We start from the raw sequence: 14,867 nt of genomic DNA, 5'->3' as shown, positions 1-14,867 counted from the left end.
TTAGAAACATTTTTCATGAGTTAATTTTTATTGTTGAGGTGGAAACTGTCATTAATTCACCCTCTGTACTTTACATAATGTTATTAAAATTCTAATATAATAATTTAAATCATTGTGACAGTTTCAGGTATATCAGAAGTCACTTTGCTTTGTGGTGTCTATCTAACCACCAATAAAATAATACTTCAAACAGCCACAATCATATTCACATGAAGTTTAAAATATATCAGAACGTTAGAGGATAAGTAAATAAATATCACAAGAACAATATTTTACTATTAATGTCACAATATAAAATACTCTTTACAGAATAATTAATGCAGAGTTTTGAAATGTTAAAACTTGTCATAAGTTATGAAAATAAATAATCTTGTAAATGTTGCCCAAATGTTTAAAACTCCTTTGCCATCAAAAAACCTTCTGAATATTTGTAGAAAATACTTAAAAATTGTGATCGTTTGCCTTCAGACACACAGCCTGATATCAAACAGATGTAGAACCACTTATCTATTATTCACCAAACAATGTGTTGAATATTTCTTTCTTTTTATTTATCACATTATAAATTGCCCATTTTCTCTTAATCTGAATGAGAAACATAAAATCTGTGCTGTTTTATGATGAGTTAAAAAGTACTTACTTGTCACAATCAGCTTGGTGCCTTGTCCGAATACCACAGTGATTCAGTTTGTACACATGGCTGTACAAAAACCTCCTGACTCTCACTAATGAGGGGAGTGGAACTGAAACATCCTGTTGAGACCAACTTTCACTGTCAACGTCTCTTCACTTCATCAGTCTCATTATATTCCAAAACACTAAACACACTCTTGTCTCTCACAAGAGATTTATTTAATGTCTGTTCTTTTTTTGTTCCAAGTTTACTGATTTAAATTGTTTGATTTTGATCAGAATTCATAAAATCTGCAGTGAGTCTCTCACTGAGGTTTTTGTCATGGTGTGAATCACTGTGATACAACTGCAGAAGCAGAGCTGTCCCATGTCCCACAGTGATAGACAGCAGAGTCTCCTGTCTCTGTCCTCTTTATGATGAACTGGTAATCTATGTTTGATGAGGATTTAGAGTTGAATCTGTCTGAGGAGAATCCTGATCCAAAGTTGTCTGGTGCACTGTTAGAATGAAGAAATCTCAGAACATACTGAGGAGCTTCACCAGGAACCTGTTTATACCAGCTGACATATTGGCTATCATATCTCTGAATGTTGCAGTTGAGAACAACTTGTTGTCCTGTAGAAACTGTGTGGACAGCAGGCGTCTGGGTCAGCACTTTGGCTGCATCAACATCTGTCAACATACAGAGAAAAATACACGAGTCAAAGGTTTGTGTGTGAAAATATGGGCTATAAAAGGACTGAGAAGAATATCTTACATGTTAGAGCAGTGATGAGAGTGCAGAGGGTCCCCAGCATGTTGTCAGTGTGTGGTGTAAACGTCCCTTACTGTCCAGCTGAGAGGTGAGCAGGGTTGGAGTGTGAGGAGAAGACAGACTGAAGCTTATAAAGACACTGAGGAGAGGAGAAGTGGAGGAGGAGGAGGAGTTTCAGCACTCAACTCTGTTTTCATTCATTCATCAACTACAGCATGCATCAGTTTAAATCATTTCTCATCAAACAACAGATATCTGATGCTTCTTCTGCTCATAAACTGTGTCTATAAATTATATTTGATAACTGCTGATGATTTTTGTGTAAGTTTTATCACTTCCAGTGGTGATATCAGATTCATTTATGTTTATTGCTCTGTGTCATTATTAAAGTAATCTTACAGACCACAGGATGAACATACTGTCATTAGTTTAGAAGTTTATTATAAAGAATTCTCACAAAGTTGTGTATTATGTAGGTGAACAGGATTCTAATCAGATTACTTAATGTAACATGACTGTAGTCAGATTACTGTCAGATTTACTTCATCTGGAAGTTCAACAATCATCACAACCTGTGTATCTCAAAACTATTGATCACATTTACTGTATTTAGAGGAACTTGTGTAACATTTCTATGACTAAGAAAAGTGTTAACTGACATGACACAGCAGCATTTAAATCCTGTTTTATGTGATAATCTCAGACATTATGTGCAATTAAAGATGCAGCTCTAAAGATTCATGTAAGCTTCAAATAAGAGCATCTCGATGTTTGAAGAATGTTATGTTACACATTGTGTTGTTACACTGAGTTAATTTGTGGTTCTATTATCAGATGTGTCAGAGACTCAAAAAGCAGAAGTGTTTAGTGAGGAGGTTTTTGTCACAGTGTAAATCACTGTGATACGAACTCGTTGAATGAGCTGTCCCATGTTTTACAGTAATAGACTGCTGAGTCTCCCTCCTCCACATTGTTGATGATCAAACGATAATCTGTTTTTGACTGATGATTAGATGTGAACTTTGGAGAGGAGAAACCAGAGCCATAGACTACAGAGCTCCAAGTATGACGGAACCTCAGTATATGCTGAGGAACTCCTCCTGGAATCTGTTTATACCAGAAAGCAGCACTGTCAGTCACAGTCCCCAGGTTACAGTGCATGGTGGCTGTCTCTCCTTTCCTCAGCGTCACAACAGGAGGCTTCTGTGTCACCACCGTCACAGCACTCACACCTGGAAACAACAAGATGACATGGAGTCAAGAGAAACACACAGACTGATGAATCCAACATGAGGTCAAAGCTGCAGTAAGTCAGCCTCCTTACATGTTAGAGCAGTGATGAGAGTGCAGAGGGTCCCCAGCATGTTGTCAGTGTGTGGTGTAAACGTCCCTTACTGTCCAGCTGAGAGGTGAGCAGGGTTGGAGTGTGAGGAGAAGAGAGACTGAAGCTTATAAAGACACTGAGGAGAGGAGAAGTGGAGGAGGAGGAGTTTCAGCACTCAGCTCTGTTTTCATTCATTATTGCTCTGAGATTATTGAGTCATTTAAAACTAACAGCAGCATTTTAAAATCTATCCATTAAGTCACTTGAAGCCACTGTAAAGATTTAAGAACGAGGTAATGTGCTCTGTTCTCTTGGTTGGTGCTGGAATTCTAGCAGCAGAGTTTTCAATGAGCTGAAGTTGTCTGACTGTCTTTTGGGGAAGATCAGAAAGGACACTGTTCCATTGGTCCACCCTGCTGGATATTATGGCATGAATGAGTTTCTCTAAATCTTGCTCTTTTTTAAAGATGATAAAATGCTGATTCAGTTCTTGCCTTGATGACGCTGCTGAAGCTCAGATCTGAGTCTAAATAAACACCAAGTTTTCTGACTGGGGTTTTTGTCTTTATAGCTCTGGAATCAGAAACTGCAGTAACATTCATTCTTTCCTCCTTGTTGCCAAAAACAATGATTTCTTTTCTGTCTTTGTTTAAAGGAAATTTGATTGCATCCAGCTGTTGACTTGTTCTAAGCATTGACAGAGTGAGTCTAAGCACTGGCGTAATTTTTAGTGGGGACGGTGGGGTCGTGTCCACACCAATACCCAGTAAGTGCTGAAATGTCCCCACCAATCATTTGGTACACAAAAGGTTAACCACTAGTCGCGCCTCATGTGCCGCTAAAATGCTTGTGACAGGATTTCCCATCCAATCCAAGCAAGTTTAGCTCACAGCCCCGCCCTTGAATGAAAAACTACATTTTCACTGGCTGAGATGTCCTCCACTTTCCTGGAAGCTGGAGCTCTGTGCAGCACGCACTTTTCCTCAGAGGCAGGCAGAGTTGAGCTGCTACAGTAGTTAGCGTAAGTTATCTATCTTCGCTCATTACATCAATATACTAAAGTTATTCATCAAAACAACTACTTATCCTATCTCTGTATATTACAGTTTTTCTCCATTGCTTTGGCTCATTTCTTGAAACCGAAATTACATTCTCAAAGCTCTAGGTGCATTTTGCAAAATAGTCTTATGGTTCAGCAAAACACCATAGATAACCTGCAAAAGGTCATATCTCTCCCAAAACAGTTAACTCATGCGCCAAAAGTAAATCCTTTTGCCATTTAAGTAGTCAGTGCCACCAAAATGCAAAGTTTTTTCTCAATTGCTTTGGCTCATTTCTTGAAGCAGAAAATACATTCTCGAAACTCTAGGTGCATTTGTCAAAATAGCATGGACAGTTCAGCAAACACCATGGCTTGCAGCGGTCATATTCTCCCAAAACAGTTTACTCATGTGCCAAAAGTACATTATTTTCTCACAAGTAGTCAGTGCCCAAAATGCTGAGTCCTTTTCAGTGTAAATACTGCTATAAAATGCTTAGATGTTTTGTCATTATTGACGGTCCATGAAATATCCCTCATCAATTTCAAACTTGGTCTCCTTCATTGTCACTGCATGGTTCATATGTTTTGTCTACAGAAATGATTGTGTATCAAACTGAAAAGAAGGATGAGTTCAACAGTAGCCTGAGGTCTGACATCACACACTGCACTCACACTGCCATGAAATTGTCACTGTATTGTATTTTTATTCACACACATAAACTGGTATACATCTTAGTGAAAAAAATCATACAGTACAATATACTGAATAAATTCATCAAACACAAAACAAGAAAATTATATGTTGCCAACAGAAACTTAGTACTGTAATGCTGGGTGTTACTCAAACTCATTGTGCCTCCTCATCCTCATTCTCTGGCCGTCCTGCTGCTGTCTGTCTGGACAGTTTAAATTACATCAAATACTCCGTGATGCAAGGAAGAATCTCGTGCGTGTACCATGACACTGATCTGGTGTGACATCACCACAAGCGGCATCCATGGCTTGGAGCAGGGACTCTGGTTCTGAGCCGCTGCTCATATACCTTCCACCTCAGGCTGAGAAAAATTCCTCGATAGGATTAAGGAACGAGTATGGTGGTGACATTGATTCTGGTGAGCAGTGAACCAGTCTCTGATCATAAACATTGTACTGCACAAACATTGTAAATTAGGTGTCTCATTTTCTGGGACCAGATTTGAATACAGGTGATCCAGAAGGCGAGGATTTTGCTGTTATATCGAGACTTGAGATGTAGCTACGCCATTCTAAATGGCAGCACACATTGTTATGTTACTGGCCTGGGAGGATGGTGGCGACAATTAGATCTTCTTTGGCCAGGTTGAAGCCAGCCTCATCCACAAACAGGATGAGAGTCTGTTCTTAATGCCATTATTCTCTACAATACAGTAAACAAAACATCAAATCAGTTATACAGTAGACTGTAATACAATGCAACAGAAAATTACATGGGAATGTTCTGTATTCTCCTCCAGTTCAATATACTGCCTGTGTGCTTTACTGCAGTGGTTGAAACTGGGGAGGTGTAGGATATAGGCCTACAGAGGGGACAAAGTACTTGAAAGGAAATACTGGAAAAATAAAATAAATGTAAGTACATCATCGATCAACAGCTGACTGAAATGCTGTGTAAGGACACAATGTCAGATCTGCTTGCAGTGAAACAAGGAGCCATAACAGGAATCAAACTTAAGTTTCCCACAAAATAGACAGATACTCTGACCAGTCTGCCAAAACATCCTTTAATAAGTAGCCAGCACACCATCTCATCATGGGCATTACCTGGTTACATCTGGTAGGCTCAAATTCAGCTCATTCTTTTTCTATATGTAATATCATATTCTTCAAAGAAGGATTATTATGATAATTGTATCATACAAGCTACAGCTTCCACTTATAGTTTTCAAAGCAAAACGTTGTAGTCACATAAAGCAGTACCAGACTCAGAAATCAGATAAAATTATGCTGCTGCACAGCAATTGTGGGCAATTTTAGACAAGGGATAGGGAAAGTGTTGATAAAGAGACAAAAGTGTTGATAAAAGTATTTACATGAGCTGTCGGGATCATAATTATTTCAACTTTACTAGTCTCTAATCACATAGAGATGATGCATGAACATAGGATTTTACTGTAACATTAGAAGCATTCTGACAGCTGAGGCTCGAACTCACAATCTTCCAAAGAACCAGCTCTAACTCACTGAGCCACAGGCCAGGCAGCAGTTGCTGAAGCAGATCTCAAAAATTATCAAAATAGAAATTCTATTATCTAAATATATAAATACATATATTACATCTTGACAGCATGGAAATATTGGTGATTTGTTTCTAACGATAAGTGTTTTGCTTCATCAGAGAAAATTTGATGTTTAAAAATGCCATTTTGCATTGACTCAATTGTTACAGAGCAAAATTCAAAATGCTGTAAAAAAATCAGTTTGAGATAAAATTCTGAAATTTGACCTTCATCAACCATGACTCAGAAATTTTTGTCAAATTCTTTCAAGAAGATTGAAAATGTATTTGAGAACTGGATGGCATATACAACAGTACAATTTACAGTCAATTTTTCATGCACTGTGGCTCAATTTTTCAAATATCAAAAATCTGTGTGGATCGTTTGTGGACAGTCTGATGATGCTCTCTACCAAGTTTGAGTCAATTGAGGCAAAATTGTGGAGGAGATAGGTTTTATAAGTTTTACAGTTTTGAAAAAACAGTGATTGACTTCATAATTTGGAATGAGTCTAAATGGACAAAGGTTCAGTATCTGGGCTAGGTGAAGTTTCAAACTGTAGCATGTACTGTCTGGTGAATTTTCAGAGTTTTTGTAAATTTGACAATTATTGATGACATGTACATGCTGGTACCAAGCTCTTTCACTCTATCAGAGTTCCTCTCAAATGTACCTGTAGAGTTGCTTCATGTCATCTGATGTATTCAAAACCCTTTATTGTGGAGATGCTGATTGCATTGATGTTTTGGAATATGTTGTCAGCCTGCGATTGTAGTGCGGATCTGTCTCAGTGTGATGGCATTATTTGTCACTATTGCAGATTTCTTGCTCCTGTTGTTGACTGAAAGTCGTCCTCTGCCACCAATATGAGGTTGTCTTTCAACAGACATAAATTCAATGGACAGTATTACCATTTGCAATGTTATGTTACTGTCTGCTCAGTACAAAAATACAGTAATATATGAGTACAGTAAACAAATACATTTCTTACATTACAGTATTCGTTCTGTCAGATACAACCTAGAATTCCATCGTTGACAGTGATAGCTCCTGTGAAGGTTTGATGATCGATGACACTGTGGAGGCACATTAGGTTGCACTCTGCGACCTGCCTCTGCCATTGTGAGGCCATGGTTGGCATGGTCACCAGAGTCCAATTTCATCCGACACAGGTTGGTGTCTTTGCTCTCGGCCTCTTCCTATTACCACCACACCCTACACTCTACCTCTACTCTTCTCTTCCTCTTCTCTTGCCTCCATGTTTGAAAATTGTACTGATTCTGATCAAGCTCTATATATATGGTTGGCTGTGATCTCATGCATACACCTGGGAGATCACTGTGACCTGCTTCATCACTCAAGTTCTAGTTTCACCTGTCAATCACAGTTATCAATTTAGCAAATGTTCCAAGAGATTCATGTTATATAATGGGATGTTACTCATGGTATTATGTCCCTGACATATTTTGACAATTGAATGGACCATTTTGCATGTGATGATTAACACATTTAAATGATGCTGACATGTTTTGGAGAGAATAACCATTTGACTGAGAAGTGAGAAGTCAGCTTAGATCACAGGATATATTCACTTGGTACTTGTGCAAACTGTAGGCAAAAGTACTTAATCACTTGCAGAGATGTACAGAGACATTTGCAATTTGCTGAAAGGAATGAGAAATTCAAATCTGTTGTGAACACATGCCCAGAGGTTTGGAGGTTTGTCCGTGTTGTTTTGAGAACGTAATTTCTGTTTCAAGAAATGAGCCAAAGCAATGGAGAAAAACTGTAAATGCTGAGGCGAAATGAATAAAGTCTGGCATGAGACATGGGGCCCTCCAAATGCCCATACAGAAAGTGTAACAGGGTGACCACAGTGTCCTCCACACCTCTACCAGGCCTGTATGCAAACTCAGAAGGATGGAGTTGATCCTCCACCTGTTTAAAAGCTTCTTTCTTAATAAGCTCCTCAAAGGACTTCATAACTGAAGAAGTCAAAGCGACTGACCTGAAATCATTTCACTCTGTAGGTGTGTTACACTTGGCTACTGGGACAATAATGGCATGTTTCCAAAGCATGGAGACCTAGACTTTTTATTTGCTCATTAGCTGAGCCATTAAAGACAGGTATGGCTGGTTTAATATTAATATTGGGCCTGTTGATGGACCTGTTACACATGAACTGAGTGCTTCACAGATATCTTTGGTCATCTGCAGTCATCAACGTTTTGCATTCACCAGTTAAATTAAATTACAACTTTTGAAATTCTCCAATAAGTATAGATATAAAACAAACAAAGATATAACAAAGAGCATTGTGTATGGTGGCTTCAACTCAGTCAGTGTTCAGTGGAGACTCAAAAAGCAGAAGTATGTAGTGAGGAGGTTTTTGTCACAGTGTAAATCACTGTGATACAACCTCATTAGCGGAGCCGTCCCATGTAGCACAGTAATAGACTGCTGAGTCTCCCTCCTCCACATTGTTGATGATCAAACGATAATCTGTTGTTGACTGATGATTAGATGTGAACTTTGGAGAGGAGAAACCAGAGCCATAATAAACAGAGCTCCAGCTGTGATGAAACCTCAGCACATACTGAGGATCTCCTCCTGGAATCTGTTTATACCAGACTGCTTTATCAGTACCAGTCCCCAGGTTACAGTCCATGGTGGCTGTCTCTCCTTTCCTCAGCACCACAACAGGAGGCTTCTGTGTCACCACCGTCACAGCACTCACACCTGGAAACAACAAGATGACATGGAGTCAAGAGAAACACACAGACTGATGAATCCAACATGAGGTCAAAGCTGCAGTAAGTCAGCCTCCTTACATGTTAGAGCAGTGATGAGAGTGCAGAGGGTCCCCAGCATGTTGTCAGTGTGTGCTGAGAATGGCCTTGTACTTGGAAAGTCAGCTTACTGCTGACAGATCACAGGCTTTGGAGGATGAGGAGAGGAGGTGCTGGAGGAGCAATTTAATAGCACACTGAAACTGAGAGTGACTGACAGGAGGAGGAGCTTTGCTTCACTCTGCATGCTTTCTCACATTTCTCACTCTCATCTTCTTTCATTTATCCATTATACCCGGTGTAGACAATGATTTACTAAATTCAGTGTCATGATGTCACAAAATACTTCAGTATAGATGAATGTCACTATTGTTTGGTTCCTAATGGATGGAATTCATGCATGAAAGCTTTATTATATTTGTATCATTGAGCAGGTTTTTCATACGTCAACAACAGACATCTGCTAGAGGATATAAACTTTGGCTCTGCTCACATGTACATATTGTAATTTACAGACATTAGACGTAAACTGTATTTGATTTACAACCTGTTAATGATTCAACTCTCAGTGTGTTTGCAGTCAGAGACAGTTCCCTCTGATTTTACAGAGAGCTGACACTTGACATGAGAAGTCCTTCAAACAATGGATTCCTTTTTGATACCATATGTAAGGGAGTGAGTTTATGTTCACCAGCAGAGGGCGGTATTTATGTTTCTGTCCTTTTTGGCCCACTGTAGTTTTGATTCTTTTTGACCCTCCGCAGCCACCGTAGTTCACAGTTTGTTTTGTGTCTCGTAAGGCAAGGAGGGTTTCCAAACACTGTACTAATGAAACCACTTTATTTAAGTCATTAACATAACTGACTGTTATAATTTTATTAAACATGCCAGTCCCAAGAGTGGTCATGTTAAAGATGGGACAATTCCTGTAATTTTTATGTTGAAATGTGTTTATACTGATGCACTAACCATGTGGAGCTAGTTGTGTTGTAGCTGGCTAATCAGTAACTGTAACTGAGGCAGCTGAAATTTATTTTATTCTGTATTTGATATTTAGTTTAATTCAAGTGTTAATATGTGCCTTGGAAACTGAAGACAGTTTGTTTTGTGTCTCGTAAGGCCAATAAATGAGGGAAGTTTGCTCCGCCTCAACCACCAGTTTGAGTCCTGTTTCCCTGTCTCCCCTGCCACCCCGGTATACTTCACCTAACACAACGCAGAGACCTCGCTGGGGTTTGCTGCCTGAAAGATAGGGTTACACATACATCCAAAATCTTATTGTTTAGAGTCATGGGTATACGTTCATTTTGTCTTAAAGGTGTTTTAGGTGACAGTCCCACTTTCAATCCAAGACTTTTGTGAACTTCATACCAAATTTTAATCAAATGCTTCAGGGTTATCTGTCCTGTTGGCTACCGTTCTACAGTTATGCTTATAAATGAAGTCACTGTGTAGCTTTTCTTTCAGGAGATGCAGCCCAATTTGTGTCCAAGAGGGTGGGCCACTGCCCTCAAAAAAGGATGAGATAAATCTCATTTGAGCTGCTAAATAGTAGCTTTTAAAACTGGGTAGTCGAAGTCCCCCTAATCCATAGTCCCATGTTAACTTCCCCATTGATATCCAGGGTGCCTTACAGTTCCATGTGAATTGTCTGACATATTTATTAAGAGTTTTAAAAAAGGACTGTGGTAATGGAATGGGTAGGGATCATTAACAGATATTGCAGTCTTGGTTGTACATTACTTCAGCTAAAAGCTCAATTGCCAAGACGAAAAGTCCTGGAGACAAAGGGCATCCCTGTCGGCTTGATCTGCCTAAGGGAAACATAGATGAAACTTGTCCATTGGTGCTGATTTTCACCCGTGCTTTGTGATAGAGAGTTTTTACCCAATTAATAAATAGTGGGCCAAATCTAAACTTGGCCATTACTTTAAATAAATACGGCCACTCTAACCTATCAAAGGCTTTCTCCGCGTCTAAAGCCACTGTTATACTGGGCTCTGTTTCAAATTTTGTTAAATGAATAATATTAAAGAGCCTACATAAATTGTTAGCTGAGAAGCGTTTTAAAATAAAGCCAGTCTGGTATGGATTTATTAGTTGTGGCAAGTATTAGCCAAGTCTGTCAGCCAGGGCCTTAGAAATCAATTTGTAGTCTGTATTTAGCAATGAAATTGGCCGATATGAAGAAGCACTTTAATGGATCTCTATTCTTTTTATGAATCACAGTAATTATGGCAGTGGAGAATGATTCAGGGAGAGTTTTAGAGTCTTAGAGGCTAATGACGTCCATGAGAAGTGGGAGAAGTAAATCCTTAAATTCCCTGTAAACTTCAGGAGGAAACCCATCCTCTCCTGGCGACTTATTTGCCTGTAATGAGCCCAGAGCCTTTTCAATTTCTCTTTGTGTGAAAGGCAGATCAAGACAATCTTGGTCTTCTTGGCCAAGTTTGGGCAATTTAACCATGGTCAAAAAATCATTTATCTTACTCAGGTTTTCTGATGGTTCTGATGTATAAATATGTGTAAAACTGTTTGAATGTGTCATTAATTTCTGTTGTATTATATGATACAGAGCCTGTTTCAGTTTGAATTGAATTAATTGTCCTAGAGCTGTCTTCTTTTCTTAGTTGCCAAGATAATATTCTGTGTGTTTTCTCTCCCAATTCATAATACCTTTGTTTGGTTCTCAGAATATTATTTTCAATTTTGTAAGTATGTAATGTATTATATTTGAGCTTTTTATTTACTAACAGCTGATGTACTTCTTTAGACTTTGATTGTTGAAACTCCCTTTCCAAATTCAAAATGTCTTTTACCAATTCTTCTATTTCTGCCATATATTTCTTTTTGATACCTTTGGTATAAGAGATTATTTGTCCCTTTAAAAAAGCTTTAAGCGTGATCCCATAGTATGAAACTACTGGGAGAGCAGGCACAGTTTGTCTCACAGAATAGCCCAATGTGATTTCTTATGAATTCGCAGAAGTCCAGTTTTTGAAGGAGGGTAGGGTTCAAACGCCACCGATATGAATTAGTAGCCTTTTCTGGCATATAAATAGACAAGGTCAAAGGTGAATGATCCGACAGTGTTCTAGATAAATATTCAGATTCTACTGCTCTGTGATTCAACTGTGCTGACAACAGAAAAAAATCAATCCGAGTAAAAGAGTTGTGGCGACCAGAAAAGAAGGAGTAATCTTGTGTTTGAGGGTGCATTTGTCTCCACACATCTGTTAAGTTGAATTCTTTCATAAGATCTATGATACTTTTGGCTGCTTTTGTTTTGGATACTGATAGCGTCGATTAATCCAGGAGAGGATCCAGGCAAAAATTAAAGTCACCCCCTATAAGAATATTTTGGCGTCCTGTTGACACCTTCAAAAATGTGTCTTGAATAAATGACTCATCATAATGGGGTGCATATAAATTTAAGAGTCCAGGGCTCTGATCAGAATTCATAAAATCTGCAGTGAGTCTCTCACTGAGGTTTTTGTCACAGTGTGAATCACTGTGATACAGCTGCAGAAGCAGAGCTGTCCCATGTCTGACAGTAATAGACAGCAGAGTCTCCTGTCTCTGTCCGCTTTATGATAAACTGGTAATCTATGTTTGATGAGGCTTTACAGTTGAATCTGTCTGAGGAGAATCCTGATCCAAAGTTGAGTGCGCTGTTATGGTAGAAACTCACAACATACTGAGGAGCTTCACCAGGAACCTGTTTATACCAGCTGACATATCTGTCATCTCTCTGAATGTTGCAGTTGAGAACAACTTGTTGTCCTGTAGAAACTGTGTGGACAGCAGGCGTCTGGGTCAGCACTTTGGCTGCATCAACATCTGTCAACATACAGAGAAAAATACATGAGTCAAAGGTTTGTGTGTGAAAATATGGGCTATAAAAGGACTGAGAAGAATATCTTACATGTTAGAGCAGTGATGAGAGTGCAGAGGGTCCCCAGCATGTTGTCAGTGTGTGGTGTAAACGTCTTTTACTGTCCAGCTGAGAGGTGAGCAGGGTTGGAGTGTGAGGAGAAGAGAGACTGAAGCTTATAAAGACACTGAGGAGAGGAGAAATGGAGGAGGAGGAGTTTCAACACTGAACTCTGTTTTCATTCATTCATCAACTACAGCATGTGTGTGTTTTTGTTTTCCTTATTTTCTCTTTTGATTCAATGCCTTGATGTTATTTACTTTCTATTATGTGCATTCCAACAATGACTGACATGAATTACCAGTAAACTGACTCACTGACTGAGAGTAAACATGACTATTTATCTTTTATCTCAGTTCCATCACACTTTTCTGAAATGTCCTCTCACCAAGTGAACATGCTCCATATTAATAATGTCTCCTGTGATTCATTTATTGGAAACAATCTGTGAATATAGATGATATGTTAGGAGCTCAAAGCAGCATTTTCATTTGGTGTTTTACCTGAAAATAAAACTATGATATGTTTCAGATGACTCTGAGTCTATCCCATGAAACAGGAATCATGTCATGACATTACTGTCACAGTTTCTGCAGCTGGAAGTGTAACAATCGTCACTACCTGGGCACCAGAGGATTGATTGAAAAAAATAATTGTCATAGTTTGTGTATCTAAAACTGTGTCAGTGAACATAAAGATAATATGTGGCAAAATACAGTTGGATTTAAAACCTGAATATGAAAATATCACATAGTAAGGATGTAGGTGGAGTGCGTTTACTGATGTAGAGTTTGAGACTGAGTTTTAGGGAGTTTGGCTGCAGCACATCATCGCTTTATAAGTCAACAAGTGGGAGTTTCTGAAAAAGCAGAAGTATGCAGTGAGGAGGTTTTTGTCACAGTGTAAATCACTGTGATACCTCCTCTTTAGCAGAGTCGTCCCATGTGTGACAGTAATAGACTGCTGAGTCTCCCTCCTCCACATTGTTGATGATCAAACGATAATCTGATGTTGACTGATGATTAGATGTGAACTTTGGAGAGGAGAAACCAGAGCCATACTGTACAGAGCTCCAGCTGTGAAAAAACTTCAGCACATACTGAGGAACTCCTCCTGGAATCTGTTTATACCAGACTGCTTTATCAGTCACAGTCCCCAGGTTACAGTCCATGGTGGCTGTCTCTCCTTTCCTCAGCGTCACAACAGGAGGCTTCTGTGTCACCACCGTCACAGCACTCACACCTGGAAGCAACAAGATGACATGGAGTCAAGAGAAACACACAGACTGATGAATCCAACATGAGGTCAAAGCTGCAGTAAGTCAGCCTCCTTACATGTTAGAGCAGTGATGAGAGTGCAGAGGGTCCCCAGCATGTTGTCAGTGTGTGCTGAGAATGGCCTTGTAACTTGGAAAGTCAGCTTACTGCTGACAGATCACAGGCTTTGGAGGATGAGGAGAGGAGGTGCTGGAGGAGCAATTTAATAGCACACTGAAACTGAGAGTGACTGACAGGAGGAGGAGCTTTGCTTCACTCTGCATGCTTTCTCACATTTCTCACTCTCATCTTCTTCAATGTATCCATTATACCCAGTGTAGATGATGATTTACTAAATTCAGTGTCATGATGTCACAAAATACTTCAGTATAGATGAATGTCACTTTTTTTGGTTCCTAATGGATGGAATTCACGCATGAAAGCTTTATCATATTTGTATCATTGAGCAGGTTTTTCATAGGTCAACAACAGACATCTGCTAGAGGATATAAACTTTGGCTCTGCTCACATGTACATATTGTAATTTACAGACATTAGACGTAAACTGTATTTGATTTACAACCTGTTAATGATTCAACTCTCAGTGTGTTTGCAGTCAGAGACAGTTCCCTCTGATTTTACAGAGAGCTGACACTTGACCTCTTCATTTACATGGAGCTATAAATAAGGAGAGGAGGCCTGCAGGTGCATCCTGGGAAGGAAGAGAGGGAGGAGTAGAGAGGTGATGCTTCACTGATGGAGGATGAAAACTCACTTTCATTTGCTCATGTCATCTGATTTTTCTAACGTCTTAACCACTGTGAGCAACTAAAACAAGGCAAAGTCATATTCATCTTTCTGCTGTGCTTTTATTGCAAA

At 39.2% G+C, this 14,867-nt stretch overlaps 3 gene segments (V, D, J or C); all 3 read right to left on the bottom strand.

Moving 5' to 3' along the window:
- Positions 1–2,282: 2,282 nt before the first annotated feature.
- LOC125879576 (T cell receptor gamma variable 4-like) lies at positions 2,283–8,919 on the bottom strand. The segment is given in 2 exon segments: positions 2,283–2,620; positions 8,841–8,919. Coding segments are annotated over 2 exon segments (378 nt in total).
- A 3,333-nt stretch (positions 8,920–12,252) lies between these two features.
- Positions 12,253–12,806, bottom strand: LOC125879207 (Ig kappa chain V-VI region NQ2-6.1-like). The segment is given in 2 exon segments: positions 12,253–12,638; positions 12,724–12,806. Coding segments are annotated over 2 exon segments (372 nt in total).
- Positions 12,807–13,639: 833 nt separating this feature from the next.
- On the bottom strand, positions 13,640–14,253 carry LOC125879575 (immunoglobulin lambda variable 3-21-like). The segment is given in 2 exon segments: positions 13,640–13,974; positions 14,067–14,253. Coding segments are annotated over 2 exon segments (375 nt in total).
- Between the last annotated feature and the right edge of the window lie 614 nt (positions 14,254–14,867).

This window comes from Epinephelus fuscoguttatus, linkage group LG19 (assembly GCF_011397635.1).
Source record: "Epinephelus fuscoguttatus linkage group LG19, E.fuscoguttatus.final_Chr_v1".
In the NCBI taxonomy this organism is placed as follows: Eukaryota; Metazoa; Chordata; class Actinopteri; order Perciformes; family Serranidae; genus Epinephelus; species Epinephelus fuscoguttatus.
The sequence above is the reverse complement of the archived record's forward strand: the minus strand, read 5'-3'. Positions and strand labels throughout refer to the sequence as shown.